At 34.3% G+C, this 17,944-nt stretch overlaps 1 protein-coding gene and 1 non-coding gene across 5 annotated transcripts in view; one reads left to right on the forward strand and one right to left on the reverse strand.

The window, feature by feature from the left end:
• Atp7a (ATPase copper transporting alpha) overlaps positions 1 to 17,944 on the forward strand; it is a 144,771-nt gene that overhangs the window by 94,979 nt on the left and 31,848 nt on the right. For all 4 annotated transcript variants that reach the window (XM_078034738.1, XM_005337498.5, XM_040281628.2 and 1 more), the window contains exons 3-7: positions 2,217 to 2,706; positions 3,213 to 3,944; positions 11,965 to 12,168; positions 15,444 to 15,607; positions 16,824 to 16,985. In XM_078034738.1, the coding sequence (XP_077890864.1) occupies positions 2,217 to 2,706; positions 3,213 to 3,944; positions 11,965 to 12,168; positions 15,444 to 15,607; positions 16,824 to 16,985 (1,752 nt within the window). The remainder of the gene's footprint in view (positions 1 to 2,216; positions 2,707 to 3,212; positions 3,945 to 11,964; positions 12,169 to 15,443; positions 15,608 to 16,823; positions 16,986 to 17,944) is intronic.
• LOC120891229 (small nucleolar RNA U13) lies at positions 1,327 to 1,426 on the reverse strand. The gene has a single exon (XR_005735608.1). It is a non-coding gene; the product is annotated as a small nucleolar RNA U13 (small nucleolar RNA).

The raw sequence follows: 17,944 nt of genomic DNA on the forward strand, positions 1-17,944 counted from the left end.
CTTTTTTTCTTCCCCTCTTTCTAATATCATTTAATGGCATTACCATCTATCTACTGGCCCAAGCCAGGAATTTATGAATCATCCTAGTCATTCCTTACCCTCTACATCTGATTAGTTAGGCCCTGCTGTACTAAATGTATCTTGGAACTGCCTCTGTTCTCTTTACTCCAGTGTGCATGTTGTAATTCAGAATCTATTGCACCACTGTTGTAATTGTGGTAGCCTCCTCTTTGATCTTCCTTCCTCCTTTATTACTCCACCCCACCTTATCATATTCCACACAGCCTCTGAAATGACTCTTCTCTGTAATGCAAATCTAATCATGTCATTTCCCTGCTTAACTTATCCATGTCTCCCCACTTACTAAAAGATAAATTACAAAACAATATTGTTATGTGAGACCCCATAATGGAGCAGTTGTCTATTTCCCCAGCTTCTCATCTCTCACTACTCTTGTGCTTCCAGTTGTCTACATTTCCCTGCCTCATACATCCTTGCTGATTCCTGTTTGTCTTTTAATGCTCAGATATTATCTTCCCTCACCTCTGTTCCTAGGGATGAATGAGTGTCCATTTTTTCTAGTCTCTGTGCCAGTATTGCTCCTTATGATTATGCCATGTTCACTTTGTATCCTGAGAATCCCATTTCCAGGCACATACAATAAGTTCTTGATAATAATTAGTGGCTTACTTTTATATAACTTGTTGCTGCTACAAAGAATTTTCCTATCTATTTACTTATATGATCACTGTAAAAAAAACCCCTTTAAGAACACAGGCCCATTTTCTCAATTTTTAGATGGTGGAACTAATAGAGGGTGGTTGGCTAATAAGTAGTAGAGAATTGTAGTTGGAATTAAAATATTCTCTTAACCCAGTATTTGTGAATGTGTGTGTTCATCATAAATCTTTGTAATATGTTAGCCAAAGAGATGCAGTCATGACAGTAGTTAAATTATATGCTGTAACTGAGCTTTAAGAATACAACCATTGTGGGGCTGGGGATGTGGCTCAAGTGGTAGCATGCTCGCCTGGCATGCGTGCAGCCCAGGTTCGATCCTCAGCACCACATACAAAACAAAGATATCATGTCTGCCAAAACTAAAAAATAAACATTAAAAATTAAAAAAAAGAATATAACCATTGGGGGCTGGGGTTGTAGCTCAGTGGTAGAGCGCTTGCCTAGCATGTGTGAGGCACTGGATTTGATCCTCAGCACCACATAAAAAACAAATAAAGGAATTATGTCCATCTACAACTAAAAATATTTTAACTAATACAACCATTGTTTTATAATCAGGCAAAACACCAAAAGTTCCTTTTTTTCTGTCAGAAAGTGTGCTAGTGTCATAACAAGGATTGAGTGAGGCATATCTTACACTTAAATGTGAAAACCCAATCATCATGTTTATGAACCATAAAAGAATCAATAAAAGTGTTCTGGTTTTGAACAAAATTAATACTATGCTGTAGTGACTTAAGAGTAATAGGAGTATATGCTACAAAAACCTATAAATATTACCTTCACTCATAAACTGGCTGGTTAGTGTCTTTTCTTGCCAACAGTTATCTTAATTGAACATATTATATGAGCAAAATTCATGTTACCTTTTTGTTTTCTATAGCTAATCCTGCTTCCCATATAACCTTTTGAATTAGTAGACTGTGAAGTATTGGAATAGTCATGAAAGGAGATGGTAGGAAAGAGTAGTTTGTGCTGTGTTATGAAATTCTAGGGTGTATTTGTCCATGTACATATTTCAGATAGTTGTCTGGTACCATAGTCACGTAGGCTTTACCTTTCTTTTAAATAGACAAGACATTTTATGTTCCTTTCCAATGAGAATAGTATAATGAAAAATAATAAATTATTTATTATTATTTACTCCAATTAGATTGAGTTATTTTATTCTTCTTGAATGTGATAATAATTATTGACATTTTTAAGATCCTCTGTCATGTGAGCCAGACACTGTGGCACATGCCTATAGTCCCAGCAACTTGGGAAGCTAAGGCAGAAGGATCACAAGTTCAAGGTTAGCCTCAGCAACTTAGCAAACCCCTGTCTCAAAACAAAAAAATAAATAAGTAAAAAGGGCTAGGGATGTGAATCCATGGTTGAATGCCCCTGGGTTCAATCTCTAGAACCAAATAAATAAATAAAACCCAATGTCATATCACTTAATTAAACTAACTTCTGAAATTTCCTTCCAAAAGGTTTCACTGGAAGAGAAAAATGCAACGATTATTTATGACCCTAAACTGCAGACTCCAAAGACCCTACAGGAAGCCATCGATGACATGGGCTTTGATGCTATTCTTCATAATTCTAACCCTCTTCCAGTTTTAACCGATACTGTGTTTTTGACTGTTACTGCTTCACTGGCTCCACCATGGGACCATATCCAAAGCACATTGCTCAAGACCAAGGGTGTGACAGACATTAAAATTTCCCCTCAGCAAAGAGCTGCAGTAGTGACAATCATTCCTTCTATAGTGAATGCCAATCAGATAATAGAGCTGGTTCCAGACCTCAGTTTAGATATTGGAACTGTAGAGAAAAAAACAGGACCTTATGAAGACCACAGTATGGCTCCAGCAGGGGAAGTCATGTTGAAGATGAAAGTGGAAGGAATGACCTGCCATTCATGCACTAGCACTATTGAAGGAAAAATTGGGAAACTGCAAGGTATTCAGCGAATTAAAGGTAATAGTTCCAATATGATTTTGCTTGTTTTATAAAGCTTAGTTTTCGGGTTTGATCTTTTAACTTTTTGCTTTCTTCCCAAGCATGGGTTTTGAATCCATGGGACTAGAATGCTTACCACTTCGTTGAAGTTTGAGGCATAGCATATTCCCAGCATTAATGTCAGTAAAGTTAATGATTATAATGAAAGGTTATGAGAGTCTTGAACTTTAGTTTGGCAGAAAGGGCAGCTGGGGTAGCGATTCCTGGAGTTCAGGGTTCTTACCACAACATGCCTGGGGGACTCTTTAATATATTTCTATGCAGGTTTATAGAAACTTAGAGACCATAGCAATAGTGATGATATCTTTTATTTCTTTCCACTCATGTCAATCACATTTTATGAAAAGAACAAAATTATTTTAAGAACAGATGTTGAGAAGAATGAGTGAGAAATAATTATTGATTCTGAAGGGGTGCAGGAATAACTGACTTAAATAATATTCATGTTTCTTTTTATTAACTAGTTTCCCTAGACAACCAAGAAGCCACTGTTGTTTACCAACCTCATCTTATCACAGTAGAGGAAATAAAGAAGCAGATTGAAGCTGCAGGCTTTCCAGCATACATCAAAAAGCAGCCCAAGTACCTTAAATTGGGAGCTATTGATGTAGAACGTCTAAAGAACACACCAGTGAAATCTCCAGAAGGATCACAGCAAAGAAGTCCATCATCATCATATACCAATGATACAACAGCTACTTTCATCATAGATGGCATGCATTGTAAATCGTGCGTGTCAAATATTGAAAGCGCTTTATCTACACTCCAATATGTAAGCAGCATAGTAGTTTCTTTAGAGAATAGGTCTGCCGTTGTAAAGTACAATGCAAGCTCAGTCACTCCAGAAATGCTGAGAAAAGCAATAGAAGCTGTTTCACCAGGGCAATATAGAGTTAGGATTGCAAGTGAAGTTGAGAGTACCTCCACCTCTCCCTCCAGCTCATCTCTTCAAAAGATGCCTTTGAACATAGTTAGCCAGCCTCTGACTCAAGAAACTGTGATACACATTGATGGTATGACTTGTAATTCTTGTGTACAGTCTATTGAAGGTGTAATATCAAAAAAGGCAGGTGTAAAATCCATACGAGTCTCCCTTGCAAATAGCAGTGGAACTGTTGAGTATGACCCTCTACTAACCTCTCCAGAAACCTTGAGAGAAGCAATAGAAGACATGGGATTCAATGCCACCCTATCAGGTAACTATCACTTTTTCTTTGACTTCCCTAATGTTCTTTTATTTTTATTTTGCCACTTCATTTGGCTTTCAGCAATGAGAAATGATTTATAGGCACTGAAATTCCACTTTTTACTAACAAGTCCTAGGGAGGTAGCCAGCAGCACATACAAAGATGCCTAAGGATGTTTGGATAATTATTTATAGTATTTGAAAAACTATAAACAATAAGTAAATCATGGTATAACCATGTGATGAAATGCTGTGAAGCCATAAAAAATGATGGTATTACAGATAAGTAATACTATAGGAAAATGTCTGAGCTATTTTGCTAAATGAAAAAAAAGCTAAAATTCCACATATGTACTGCAATCAAAATTATAAATAAATATATATGAATTCATTTCTGAATTGAATAAAAATGAATAAAATTCTGCAGGACATGAACCAAAATTTTAATAGTGGTTATCTTTTATTTATTTATTTAACGAGCATCATACATAGTAGCTGGGTTCATCTCAATAAAATCATACATGCATGGAATCTGACCTGCTATATTTCAGTCCCTGTTCCCCCCAAATTGTGGTTTTCTTTGATTGGTAGGATAAGAGTGATTTTTTTTTTGTTTTCATTGTGCTGTCCAGTGTATTATACATTTTTTACATCAATGATGTATGTATGTATTTATATAATGGGGGAGCCAAATGTTATTTTAAAAAGAAATGGTATAAATAAATAATAAGATTTAAACTGTGACTTTAAATTTAGACATCCAAATTAAACTGATTCCAGACCTGTTTCAAATTTTTCATATTTCCTGATAGCTCTTACTTTTTAACTGGAAACAAAAATGTATATCCAGTGGAATTTGCCTATGTGAACTTGTTGTTTTGAACCAGAATTGAACCTGGCCTTGAATTAAACTAAAGAATTGACTTAATGAAATTTCTTGCCTTAATGACTAAAACAAATACAAATGTTTTCCAGACAATGTCATTAACCTTGGCTATTCTGATTAGAATGAAAGATATCAAATAGTAATAGTCCTTTTTTATGCTCACTCAGACTGAATCAAAGCTTTTAGTAAACACATGCCTAGATTATTATAGTACATAAGTGTCAGTGGGAGAGGACCCTGAGGAATAAAAAGCATTCTTAATTTTCATATTGATGACAAATGGTAGAAATTATATAATTCTCACATTTAGAAGTTGACATGTACATAGTGAATATCCCTAATCTGAAAATCCAGAATGCAAAATGCTCCAGAAAAACAAAATACTGCAAAATTCATAACTTTTAAAACAATTAATAGTTGTAAATGGACAGCACGCCTTTATTTGTTTAGTTTTTTTTTATGTAGTGCTAAGGATCAAACCCCATGCCTCACAAATGCTAGGCAAGTGCTTTGCCACTGAGCTATAGCCCCAGCCCCAAAGTTCAAAACTTTTTGAGTGCCAACATGATGCCATTAAGTGGAAAATTCCACACTTCACCACATGTGATGGGTTGCTGTCAAAACATAGGCAGACCAAAAATATTTTTAAAAATTATTTTCAAGATTTTCAGATAAGATGTATACAAAACACAAATGAATTTCATGTTTTGATTTGGGTCCCATCCCCTATATATTTCATTGCATTTAGGCAAATATTCAAAAATCCAAAATACTCCTGACCTCAAGCATTTATTTATTTATTTATTTTTTAGTTGTACTTGACAGTAGAATGTATTTGATATAATGTACATATATGGAGTATAATGTATTCTAATTAAGATCTCATTCTTGTGGTTAAACATGATATGCAGTTATGCTCGTCATGTGTCCATATATTGAACATAGGAAAGTTATGTCTGATTTATTCTACTGTCTTTCTTATTCCCATCCTCCCTTCCATTCATTCCCCTTTGTCTAATCCAATGAACCTCTGTTCTTCCCTCTCCCCTTATTGTGTGTTAGCATCTACATATCAGAGAGAACATTGGCTTTTGGTTTTTGGAGATTGGCTTATTTCAATTAGTATGATATCCTCCAATTCTGTTCATTTACCAGCAAATGCCATAATTTCATTCTTCTTTATGGCTGAGTAATATTCCATTGTGTATATATACCACATTTTCTTTATCCATTCATCTGTTGAATGACCCTAAGCATTTCTGATAAGGGCTACTCAACCTGTAGTTCACATAATACCATAAAATTCACCCTTTGGAAGTACAAACTTAATTTGCTGTTAGTATATGCACAGTTTTGCAGGCATCAACATTATATAATTTTAGTACATTTTTGTCATCCCCCAAAGAAATCCTATACCCATTAGCACTCCCCATTTTTCCTTCCTCCCAGCCTTTAGTGACCACTGTTCTTTGTGATCACTATTATATTAACATATTAATAACACATATTAATTATTCAGATTTGTGAGATTCACTGATGTTTTTATACATGCATATGTCATACACTGATCACATCCATCTACCCTTCTTCTGCCCTCTCTCCCACCTCCCCCATCTCATATAAATGGGATCATATAATATTTGTCCTTTTGTGTGTCTGGAATGTTTTACTTTGCATAATGTTTTCAAGGTACATCTATATTGTAGGATATATCAGAACTTCATAATATTCCACTGTCTGGATATATACCACATTTATTTCTTCATTCATCAGTTAATAGAAATTTGAGTTTCTACTGTTAGCTATTATGAATAATGTAACTGTGCTCTAAAAATGTGACACATAATTCCTTATTAGAAAATTATACAAAATATTAAAGTTAAAGAGTCTCCATTACCAAAAGACTGAAAAACATTTAGGGAATCTATAATTGCAAAAGGGAATAATTATGAAACTAGAAAGAAAATTTAAATTGGATAGATATATTAGAAGTGATGGGGGCTGGGGATGTGGCTCAAGCGGTAGCGCGCTCGCCTAGCATGCGTGCGGCCCGGGTTCGATCCTCAGCAGCACCACATACCAACAAAGATGTTGTGTCCGCCAAGAACTAAGAAAAAATAAATAAATGTTAAAATTCTCTCTCTCTCTCTCTGTCCCCCTCTCTCTCACTCTCTCTTAAAAAAAAAAAATAAAGATATATTAGAAGTGAGACTATATCAGGTAGTCATAAAAATTACTAAAATTAGTTTTAGCAAAATTTAATTTTATCTGTTACCATTTACAGTGTTTTTATTTTTACTACTTACAGTTTTGAAAAACTTTCAAAATGACAGAATTTGAAATTATGTTGATTTGCATTTCAATAATTCATAATGTTGATTTTTTTTCAGAGTTTCTATAAAATCAAAATACTTTGGCATATATTTCGTATTATTTTGTTGATGATGAATACCACCTAAATAAGTTTCATTTATATCAGTACCATTAAAACAAGTTGCTTATATTATAAAATTCATTTGCATCTTACACATAGGAACCCAAATATAATTAATTTATATCACATATGATATAAAACTGAAGTATTTTTCACATTCAGATCTGGTATTTGTCATTACATTAAGCAAGGGCCCCATAAACTTTCAGACTAGACTCAGAAAGGAAGTTTTTCCTATTTACTTGAGTCTAAATTTTTGCAACTTGAAGTGTGGTTCACAGATTAGCAACATCAGCATCACTTGGCAGCGTGTTAGAAATACAGACTCTCTAGTCCACTGCTGACTTATTGAACCCAAATCTACATTTTAATGAGCTCTCCAGGTAATTCTTATGTACATTAATGTTTGAGAACACTGGTCTAAAAAATGTGCTCTGTTGACCTCTATGAATAAAATGAATTGAATTTATATTAGCCTTATTTACACAAAGTCCAGAATCTTCATTTAATCCAATAAAAATATATTAGCCAGGCACCTATAATCTAGCAGCTCGGGTGGCTAAGGCAGGAGGATCATGAGTTCAAAGCCAGCCTCAGCAAAAAGCAAGGTGATAAGCAACTCAGTGAGACTCTGTCTTTGAATAAAATACAAAAAAGGGCTGGGGATGTGGCTCAGTGGTCTAATGTCCCTGAGTTCAACCCCTGGTACCCAAAATAATAATATTAAATAATATAATTTAAATAGCCACCATTTTATGATATCTTGTATAACAAATGAAAGCAGAGCTGCAACTTCCCAATTTCCTTAGGTGTTTTCGAAGATGGACTTGAGCAACAGAATTTCTTTTTTTCTTTCTTTTTTTGGTGATGCTTTTCCTCAAACCTGGGGTCTGACACATGCTAAGCAAGTGCTCTATTACTGAGCTAGACCCCTAGCCCAATAGGAGAAATTTTGATCAGACTAGTAATTGGAATTCAAGAGTACTTGTTCAGTCCCTGACACCATATAGAGATCCAGCTAGTCCTCGGGAACCATCAATACAACATGCTCAGTAACTTTTAACATTTTTTAAACTTTCAACCTATTACTGTCAAGGGCCCTATGAATTAATTATTCAAAAATAATTATCAGAAACTGGTTATATGGCCTGCATCTGTTAGGGCTCATAAAAATATGTTAATGGATATGATAGGTTAAAATGAAACAAAACCCTGGCACAATGAATGTTACTCTAAAACAATTAGAGCTTCGACAACAGTGACCCATGTTATTGGGATTAAAGATTGATATCAAATGACTTCAACCTGTGGTTCTGCTAGAGATCAGAGTTCAAGATTCTACCAGAATTGTGGCTAACCATTTTAATTTTCTGAGTATCAGTGTCAGAGCTAATCCTCTACTCAGAGTCTGCCCCTGTGACTTGTTCTCTGATGAAGGGATCAATGCCTTTTGCTTCTGTGTCCTGCATGGGTCATAAATGTTAAAGGAGGTTGTGAGAAAAATGGGAGAAGCCTTTTATCACAACCATCAATATTGTCATTCTAGTAAAGTAAAAAGACATGCAATATGTGAAGTTTTCATTAACCAATTAAAGCACACAAAATACTCTTAAGTTTCTTTCTTTTATAACTTTTATGTTTTCAGTACTGAGGATTGAACTCAGGGGTGCTTTACCACTAAGCTACATCCTTAGCCCCTTTTTATTTGGAAACAGGTTCTTGCTGTGTTGCTGAAGCTGGCCTTGAATTTGTGATCCTCCCATGTCAGCCTCTTGAATCACTGGGATTGCAGTCATGTGCCACTGCACCAGGCTGTAATTTTTTTTGAATAATTTCAAACTTACAAGAAAATTGTAAGAACAGTACAAAGAAATCCTGTTTATCAATTTCATTTATATCCCCAGTTGTTCATATTTCATTACCTTTGTTTTCTCATTCTCTGATATACATTTATGTATATACATACATACATATGTGAATATTATTTTGTGTGTGAACTATTTGAGAGTAAATTGCAAACATGATGTTTATCATTGTTTTTCAGCCATTTTTAGATTATGTATTTGTTACATTATACTGAGCCCCTTCCACTTTTGAGTATTGGATTGTAAATCCTTCAGATTTTTTAATAATTTCTAATTATTGTCTCAAGTATAGGAAAACAACTTTCCTTTTAATTTATTTAAGCATAAGAAGTGTTGTAGAAAAGCTAATTACAAGCCAGCCAGGGGCTGGGGATATAGCTCAGTTGGGAGTATGCACAGAGTATGCATAGAGTATGCACAGAGGCCCTGGGTTCAATCTCCACCACCACCCAAAAAAGACAGACATACATCAACCATTTGTTCATTGTGACCTTTTAGTACTTCACTGTCTTTGTGAAAGGTAGAAGCTTTTGTTATTTGATTGCCACACTCACAGGACTAAAGGTCACAGTTTTATGACTCTTTATTTAGAAGTCATGTCTCAGTAACTGAAGGGTGCACCCCTGTGACTTTAATACTGTACTTCCAGAGTGTGAAAATTGCAGATGGTATTCAAGGTTACCTCTGGTACCTAAAATAACTAAATGGCTCTGAAACAAGACTTACAGAGATGGGCACTACAAACCATTTTTTCTCATTGTCTAAGTTCATGATTAAGATTCAGTAGTAATTATGAGAGAATGAATGAAGTTTCTGGCTATATTAGAATAATGGATTTATTCAAAGCCCAAGTTATTACCTTTTGCTGAAGGAGCCTACTTTTTGAGTCCTTTAAGATAACAGTGAAGCTGGGTGAAGTTGCTAATGTCTGTAGTTCTAGCTACACTGGAGGCTGACACAGAAAGATTGCAAGTTGGAGGCCAGCCTGTTTCAATATTTTTAAAGGGCTGGGGATCTGTCTCAGTTGTGCTTTCTTAGCATGGATAAGGCCCTGGTTTCAATCCTGAGTAGTGTAAACAAACAAATAAAACAAAACAAAAAGGGTGGTACTATTTGGTAAATTTTCTCCTTCAGTATTCTAAATAACATTATTATAATATGAATGAATAGTTTTCCAAAGTGATTCACTTAAGATTAGATATTGGGGCTGGGGTCCTGGCTCAGTGGTAGAGCACTCGTCTAGCATGTTGGAGGCACTAGGTTCGATCCTCAGCACCATATTAAAAAAATAAAAGGTATTGTATCCAACTATAAGTAAAATGTGTGTGTGTGTGTGTGTGTGTGTGTAAAAAGATCATATATTGACAAATTTAGGAATGGGGAGAATATGGTCCTTTACTATTGAAACTGTCTTTTGCTGTACCCATATTGGGCCGCATGGCCATCAGCTGGGAGATTGGTGGAAGTGCAGAATCCCAGGTCCCAACTACAGTGTACAAAACCAGAATCTGCATTTTTTATTTGATGTTTTTAGATATTTGTGACAATATAGTGTATTTTGACATATTATACATACATGGATTATACCCCGTAACTTTATTTATTTATTTATTTTTATGTGGTGCTGAGTATTGAACCCATGGCCTTGCACATGCTGGGCGAGTGCTCTACTGCTGGCTACAACCCCAGCCCCTTATATGAGAAATCTGGGGAAATGATCAGGCTTTTGTTAAAGCTTCTTCCAAAGATGCTCTTCTTCAACATCCTGGAAACTGTGCATGCAAGGGTTCTTTTGTGCACTAGCCCGAATAGAATTGCATTTTTTTTTTGGGTCCAAGTGGGAGAAAGAACAACTTAGATAGGTCAGTAGAAATTTCTATATCACTTCTTCATGAACAGGAGAGGAAAAATTTCGGCATTTTTATAGGTGCAGAAATGTATTAAAATGATCTTTCCCTTTTAGGGAAGCGATTAATACTTCAATGGCTAAACTAGGACATATTTTCTGAGACTATAGGGGAGCTTCTGGGATGACAATTGTTCCATGGTTTATAAATATTCTACATAGAGATTCTCTGAATACTCCTTTATGCAAAATGAAGACTACTTCTTATTCCTTGCCTCTTATACTGTCCACAAAGACATTTTAAATGTGTGCTAAAAATTCAAACTATAAGGAGCATCAGTAGAGGGAATTTGTTCTTCTCTCATTCTATCCCTGCCTTAACCCCACTCCAGAAGTAGTCACTGTTAAATTTGTTATATAGCTTTCCATCCTTTCTTATGCATATGCCTGCAACATTTTAGATGAAATCATATTGCAATGCTGTTTTATAAACTGCTTTTGTTTCACTTAATATTCCTCCCTTGTCCAGGGTTTCACTTTTTATTTACCTGGATTCAGTCACAGTCTGAAAATACTGTTTTGTTGTTGTCATTTTGTGATAGGGATTAAACCCAGGGGTACTCTACCACCGAGTTACATTTCCCAGCCCTTTATATTTTTTGAAACAGGATTTTGCTAAGGTGCCCATTCCTGCCTCAAATTTACAATCTCCTGCCTCAGTTTCTCAAATTGCTGGAATTACAGGAATGTGCCACCATACCTGGCTGAAAGACAGACTGTATTTGTATAGCTTTCAGTACAGTATATTGGGCACTGTTGAAACTGGAAGTTAATGCTGGGAAAGTGTAAAGACTACATATTTGCTGAGGATTGTAGGACTTTTTGGTTTTAAATAAATGGGTTGGCAGTGTTTGGGGATGTGGATTGTAATATGTGACAAGGTGGCAATTAGAGAATAATCAATATCACAAATTAAAAGAATCTTTCCTTTTCTTCTAGATACAAATGAACCATTAGTAGTGATAGCTCAGCCCTCATCAGAAATTCCACCTTTGTCATCAACTATTGAATTAAATAAGACAATGACACCAGTTCATAATAAGGAGGAGGCGAAGACTTCATCTAAGTGTTACATACAGGTTACCGGCATGACTTGTGCTTCTTGTGTAGCAAACATTGAAAGGAATTTAAGGCGTGAAGAAGGTAAGGCACTTAATGCTTGATATTTTGTATACTAATTTTAGGATTCTTTTCCTTTTGTTCTCTTATGTATTTTGTAACCACATTTATGATTCTTCATAAATACTGTCAGTGATATGCTGAACCAACCTGATGTCCTAATAGCCAGTTTTTGTTAGTGTTATCTCGTTTTCCTCATGGTTACATTTTAATGTCAATGACAATTACAGAAAAAAATAGCAGAAGGAAATACACAGGATTACTTTTATTTATGAATCATGGCTACAATGGATTTTAAGAAACAAATTTTCTGTTAAAGCTATGCTTAAAACTGAAAATTAGAATCCATCAGGGTTTCAGTGTTACCAGACCTGGATCAAGCAGTCGATCAAAAACAATATTTTTTTAAACTATATTTGTTCTTTTCTAACAGTTTGATATCTGATCTTTGCTTATGGTAAAACTGTGCAAAAATTGCTTAATATTGTGTCCAGATTTTAAGTTATAAATTTTAGAACATCTATACCACAATTTTTAATTCAATCATGCTCAGATGTTTTAGCTTATTATATACATTCATACTTATAGACTTTCAGTGTAACAGGATTCTTCTTAACCATTCAGATGTTACAGTTATTATATATTGATTATGTATTATGTTTAATGAGATCTAAGTCTTAGTTTTGGTAGGTTGTCCTAACCTACTAAATATCTCAGTCATACATTCACAAGGGTTGGATAAGGAAATAAGGATGAGTGTAAACTTACCCTCATCATTGGGTAAATAACTCCAAGTGTATGTAATAATCACAACATCTGTGTATTAAGGTGAAAACATTATTTTAACAAAATATATGATATACAGAGCCATCTTCAGTTTAATACTATCTTATCTGCATTCTGTTATGTCTGCATCCTTCATTATAGCCCCCCATGATTTTAAACTGGAATGTGGTAAACACTTAAGTTATTTTGATTATTTCAAAAAAGAGGGAGGTTGCCAAGCAAATGAACAAAAAGAAGCTAGCAAGGTTCCTATTTAATTAGAGAACTGAATATTTTGGGGCAATTCAGAAATTGGCTTTTTATGAAACGAGCAATACCTGTACCAGTTACAAAACTTTTTAAATTTATTCAGCACTTTGTTCCATTTACTATATACTGTACCCTTTATCACCTCTTAGCCCAATTAGGTATATTGCTAACCTTGCTTGGGTCACTATATTCACTTTTCTTAAACTAAGTAGCATTAGCATTTACTCATTTAAGTGTGCATTATATTTCTAAAAATGAATAGAGTCAGTGAAAGTAAAATTCAGTTGTAGAGCAGGTGCTTTTTTTTAAAAAAAAAATTCATTCTGGGTTTAATGAATTTTCCACTACCAAAAAGAAGAAAAAGAAAAGAATCAAAAGAGTTCCAATTATAGTTAGAGGAATTTTTAAAAATTAACTATATAAGTGATTGAATTTTTATATTTTTAATTTATATTTTTTAATTTTTTTGTAGTTGTAGATGGACAGAATGTATTTATTTTGTCTATTTTATGTGGTTCTGAGGATCAAACCCAGTGCCCCACACATACTAGATGAACGCTCTGCCATTGAGCTACAACCCCAGCCCCTGAACATAAGTTTCAACATTTTTGAAATCTGAAAAATTGTATTTCCTTTCTGTTTCTGCTTAGCTATAGATTACAATCAACTGAAGCAAAAAGATTTTTTCCCTCTTTCTGTATACCCTTCTCTTCCTATTGATATTCTTCTTGTAAACTGATCATCTCAATTATTTGGTACCCATAAAGCCCAAAATGCATAGAGTTTGTATATTAGGTACTTTTAAACTTGAAACTATTATTAAATTAATATTCAGTATTTTTTTCCTTCCTGTCAAACTGTGGAGCTGACCTATGGACTATTAGCTCCATTTCCTGTCAGATAGCCACCAAGTACCACAGATTCCTAGAAAGGGCTGCTATTCTGCTGTGTGGAGTTAATTATCTTCTTGCAGTGACAGCAGTAGCTAGTCTACATAAGTGAAATGGATTTTTTTTAAAGAGAGTGAGAGAGGAGAGAGAGAGAGAGAGAGAATTTTTTAATATTTATTTTTTAGTTTTCGGCAGACACAACATCTTTGTTTGTATGTGGTGCTGAGGATCGAACCTTGGCCGCATGCATGCCAGGCGAGTGTGCTACCGCTTGAGCCACATCCCCAGCCTCTGAAATGGATTTTAACAAAAGTGTGTACCAACAAACAGCAATCATGTTGATTGCTTTGTTAGCAAGTTGTATGACACTTTTTTCCCCCCAAGGAATAAGAGCCTTTTAGCTTAGTGTGTGCTAGACAATGAAACTGAAGAATTTTAAGAAATGATTAGTATTTAATAATATTACTATATGTACATTGGTATATTCTTGGATTCTTTGCTACAATTGTGATGATTGTCTAAGTTCCTTTCTCCAGAACTCTATCTTATTAGCTTCTAAAAATGCTTATGTTTACAAGTATAGTCAATTTACCGATTACAATCCATAGGGCTTACTTGGATCCCAATTCAAGCAAAAAACTGTTAAACTAATGAATAGTTATAATACAATTTGTAGAAATGTGAATACTTCCTGAGTATTTGATGATAATGAAGAATTATTTTAGGTGCAAAGTGGTATTATGGTTATTCATTTATATTTTGCGTTGCTGGGGCTCTGTGCAAGATAAGCAAGCATTCTACAACTGAGATACACCCCAACCCTATTTTGATTATCTTTGGGGTCTTTATCTTTGAGAAATACATATTTAAATATTTACACATGAAATGATATAACATCTGGGATTTTCTTCAACATAATCCAGGTAGAGGGCGAGGAATACCATGAGTAGTAATATAGATAAATAAAAGCTGGGTGTGGTGGCACATACCTGTAGTCCTAGCTACTTCCCAAGAATCACTTGTGCCCAAGCGTTAGAGGCTAGTCTGGGCAACATAGGGAGATCCTGTTTCTTAAAAGAAAAAGAAAATTGGCCAAGTAGTATTGATAATTGTAGAATCTGGGTGATGTTTGCATCAAGTTATTTGTGTTTTTCCTCTCTTATGCATATATAGCTGAAACTTTCCATAAAAGGTTTATGAAGGACAAAGAGTTTTATTTGGTTTGGGTTCAAGACTTGTATAAAGTTAAGTAATTAATTTTACTTTGATCCTTTATAGTTAAATGAAAAAATACAAAAATATAATTATAACATTACTCTTTTTTTAGAAGGACTATTATCACTATTGTTTTATTCTCTCTATGAATGTTCCTAGGAATATATTCTGTACTTGTTGCCCTGATGGCTGGCAAGGCAGAAGTAAGATATAATCCTACTGTTATACAACCACCATTGATAGCAGAATTCATCCGAGACCTTGGATTTGGTGCCACTTTGATAGAAAATGCTGATGAAGGGGATGGTGTTTTGGAACTTGTTGTAAGTAAGACTTTTTGTATGGTTATTAAAATTTCCAGGAAAACTTGGTGAGGGTTCATAGAAAAGTTCTGAAGATAAAGGCTGGGAAAATAAGATATATAATGAAATAAAGGAAAGATAAAATATGAGTTTGTGGTGGTCTTCAAGCATAGAATATAATTGTTGTATGTTCATTAAGAATTAGGTTTGAATGAGTAAATGAAAATCAACTTTTTAATGTAGCATGATTTCTATCTAGTAAAGAATGAATTCCAGATACACTAAAGATTTAAATTTTATAAATGAATTTATAGAACAGATGTAGGGCATACTGGTTTCAAATGATCATTTTCCAAAAAAGATCATTTTCTCCAACCTGGAAAATCAGCTGCTAGGGTTCTTTCCTGTAGAAATATGAGCATATATAAAGTTATATTTGTTATAAAACTTTAAGAACAAAAAGTTAGATCCAACCTAAATGTCTTTTAATAAGAAATGGCTATATAAATTAAGTGTAGACATGTTATGGATCAAAATACAGCTATTTAAAAGAATAACAGTACAGCCAGGCACAGTGGCACATGCCTGTAATCCCTCTAAGTTGCCCAGGCTGGCCTCAAACTTGCTGTCTTCCTACCTTAGCCTCCAAGGTTGCCAGTGTTAAAGGTGTGCACCTGTGATAGGCCTGGCCTATTGTTTTTCTTTGAGGAAAGGATTTGCTGAGGTCCTCACATAATCATTTTGAAAATCCTGCCCATTCAATTTAAATTTTAATACACAACTAAACAATAACCCAACTTAAGATGTAGAGAAAACCATATCTTTATAGACACAAAGTTGAAACTTTTTAGTCACCTATTAACTTTCACTAAAAGTAATATTAAAGGCTATTTACTTCAGCAGGATGCAAAAAAATCTAGAGAGAAGCAAGGCATTTAGATATGAGAAACAATGAGAGATACCAAATCCTCTATTACTTAGTAGTAGGGACAGGAAGAGATAGATTTTTAATGAAATATTCTCCTATAGTAGTTAGGACTATATATCTTTGTTTCATGTAATATAAATATGATATTCTAATATAAAATATAAAAATGATATTCTAATGATAATATCTGAAGCATACTAACAGGACAAATGAGATTTTTCATAAGAGTCCTTTTAGTTAAAAGTACTAACTCATATTTAATGGAAGAAAAAGAATATTTCTGAATAACAAAGGCTTTTTCTTCAACAGGTAAGAGGAATGACATGTGCCTCTTGTGTACATAAAATAGAGTCTACTCTCACAAAACACAGAGGGGTCTTCTACTGCTCTGTGGCCCTGGCAACAAACAAAGCACATATTAAATATGATCCAGAAATTATTGGTCCCAGAGATATTATCCATACAATTGAAGTAAGTACCAAGGCTTTGCACTTCTGTATTCTTACCTACTTAACCAACACCTCAGTATATCACATCTTTTTGCTTCAGATAGAGATAATGAAAAAAAAATCTGACCCCTTTGAATATTCCAGACAAGATCTCTCTATCTCAAAATCTAATGCAAATGTTTCTGATTTTTTCCCTTGGTCTTTGTTAGGAAAATTTAAGCAAAGGTACATTTAAAGCACTATTAATTACAAAAAGACTTAAGTTAGAACTATAATTCACGTAAAATATTTAGAAAATGGAAGTGAAGACTTTTTATGTGTGTGATGCTGGGGATCAAACTTAGGGCTTCACACATGTTAGGCATAAGCTATACCATAAGCTATACTCTAAATATACCATAAGCTATAGAAAATGGAAATAAATCAGATTTGTTATGAGTAAGATTTTTGTTAATCACTAAGCAGATGAAGCATCATGTTAGATACATTGTTAGGTCAAAGCAAAAACTCTGTTTTTAAGTTAAAGTAAAAGAATTAAAAAGACAAGCCCTTTTCTTTGCACCATATTTATCCTGTGTTCTTTAGCAAATTTTAAGCAATAATACATGGAAAGTCCTTTAAAAATTTCAATGTGCTGTAAGATTGATCTTCCAATAATCTAAAGTATATTAATAATTCAGAGAAGATCCAATTAGTAAAGGTAACAATACCATTAACATCTTACTGAAGCTAGAATTATTGAGTACCTATGACACAAAGGTATCATATTGACATGAAGGTACTCAATAATGCAAGATTGCAAAGCTTCAATTCCTAATTCCCATAGCAGCATAGCCATCTTAATTTTGGAGGTGAGGATACTCAGGTTATGAGAAGTTACTTGTCCATAACTGGTAAGTATAACTGGGATTTGAACCTAATCACTCTCTCTTCTCTATACTACACTACCGAGATGTAAGATGGCAACAGTTTTCCTAGCAA

The sequence above is a fragment of the Ictidomys tridecemlineatus genome, chromosome X (assembly GCF_052094955.1).
Source record: "Ictidomys tridecemlineatus isolate mIctTri1 chromosome X, mIctTri1.hap1, whole genome shotgun sequence".
Classification (NCBI taxonomy): domain Eukaryota; kingdom Metazoa; phylum Chordata; class Mammalia; order Rodentia; family Sciuridae; genus Ictidomys; species Ictidomys tridecemlineatus.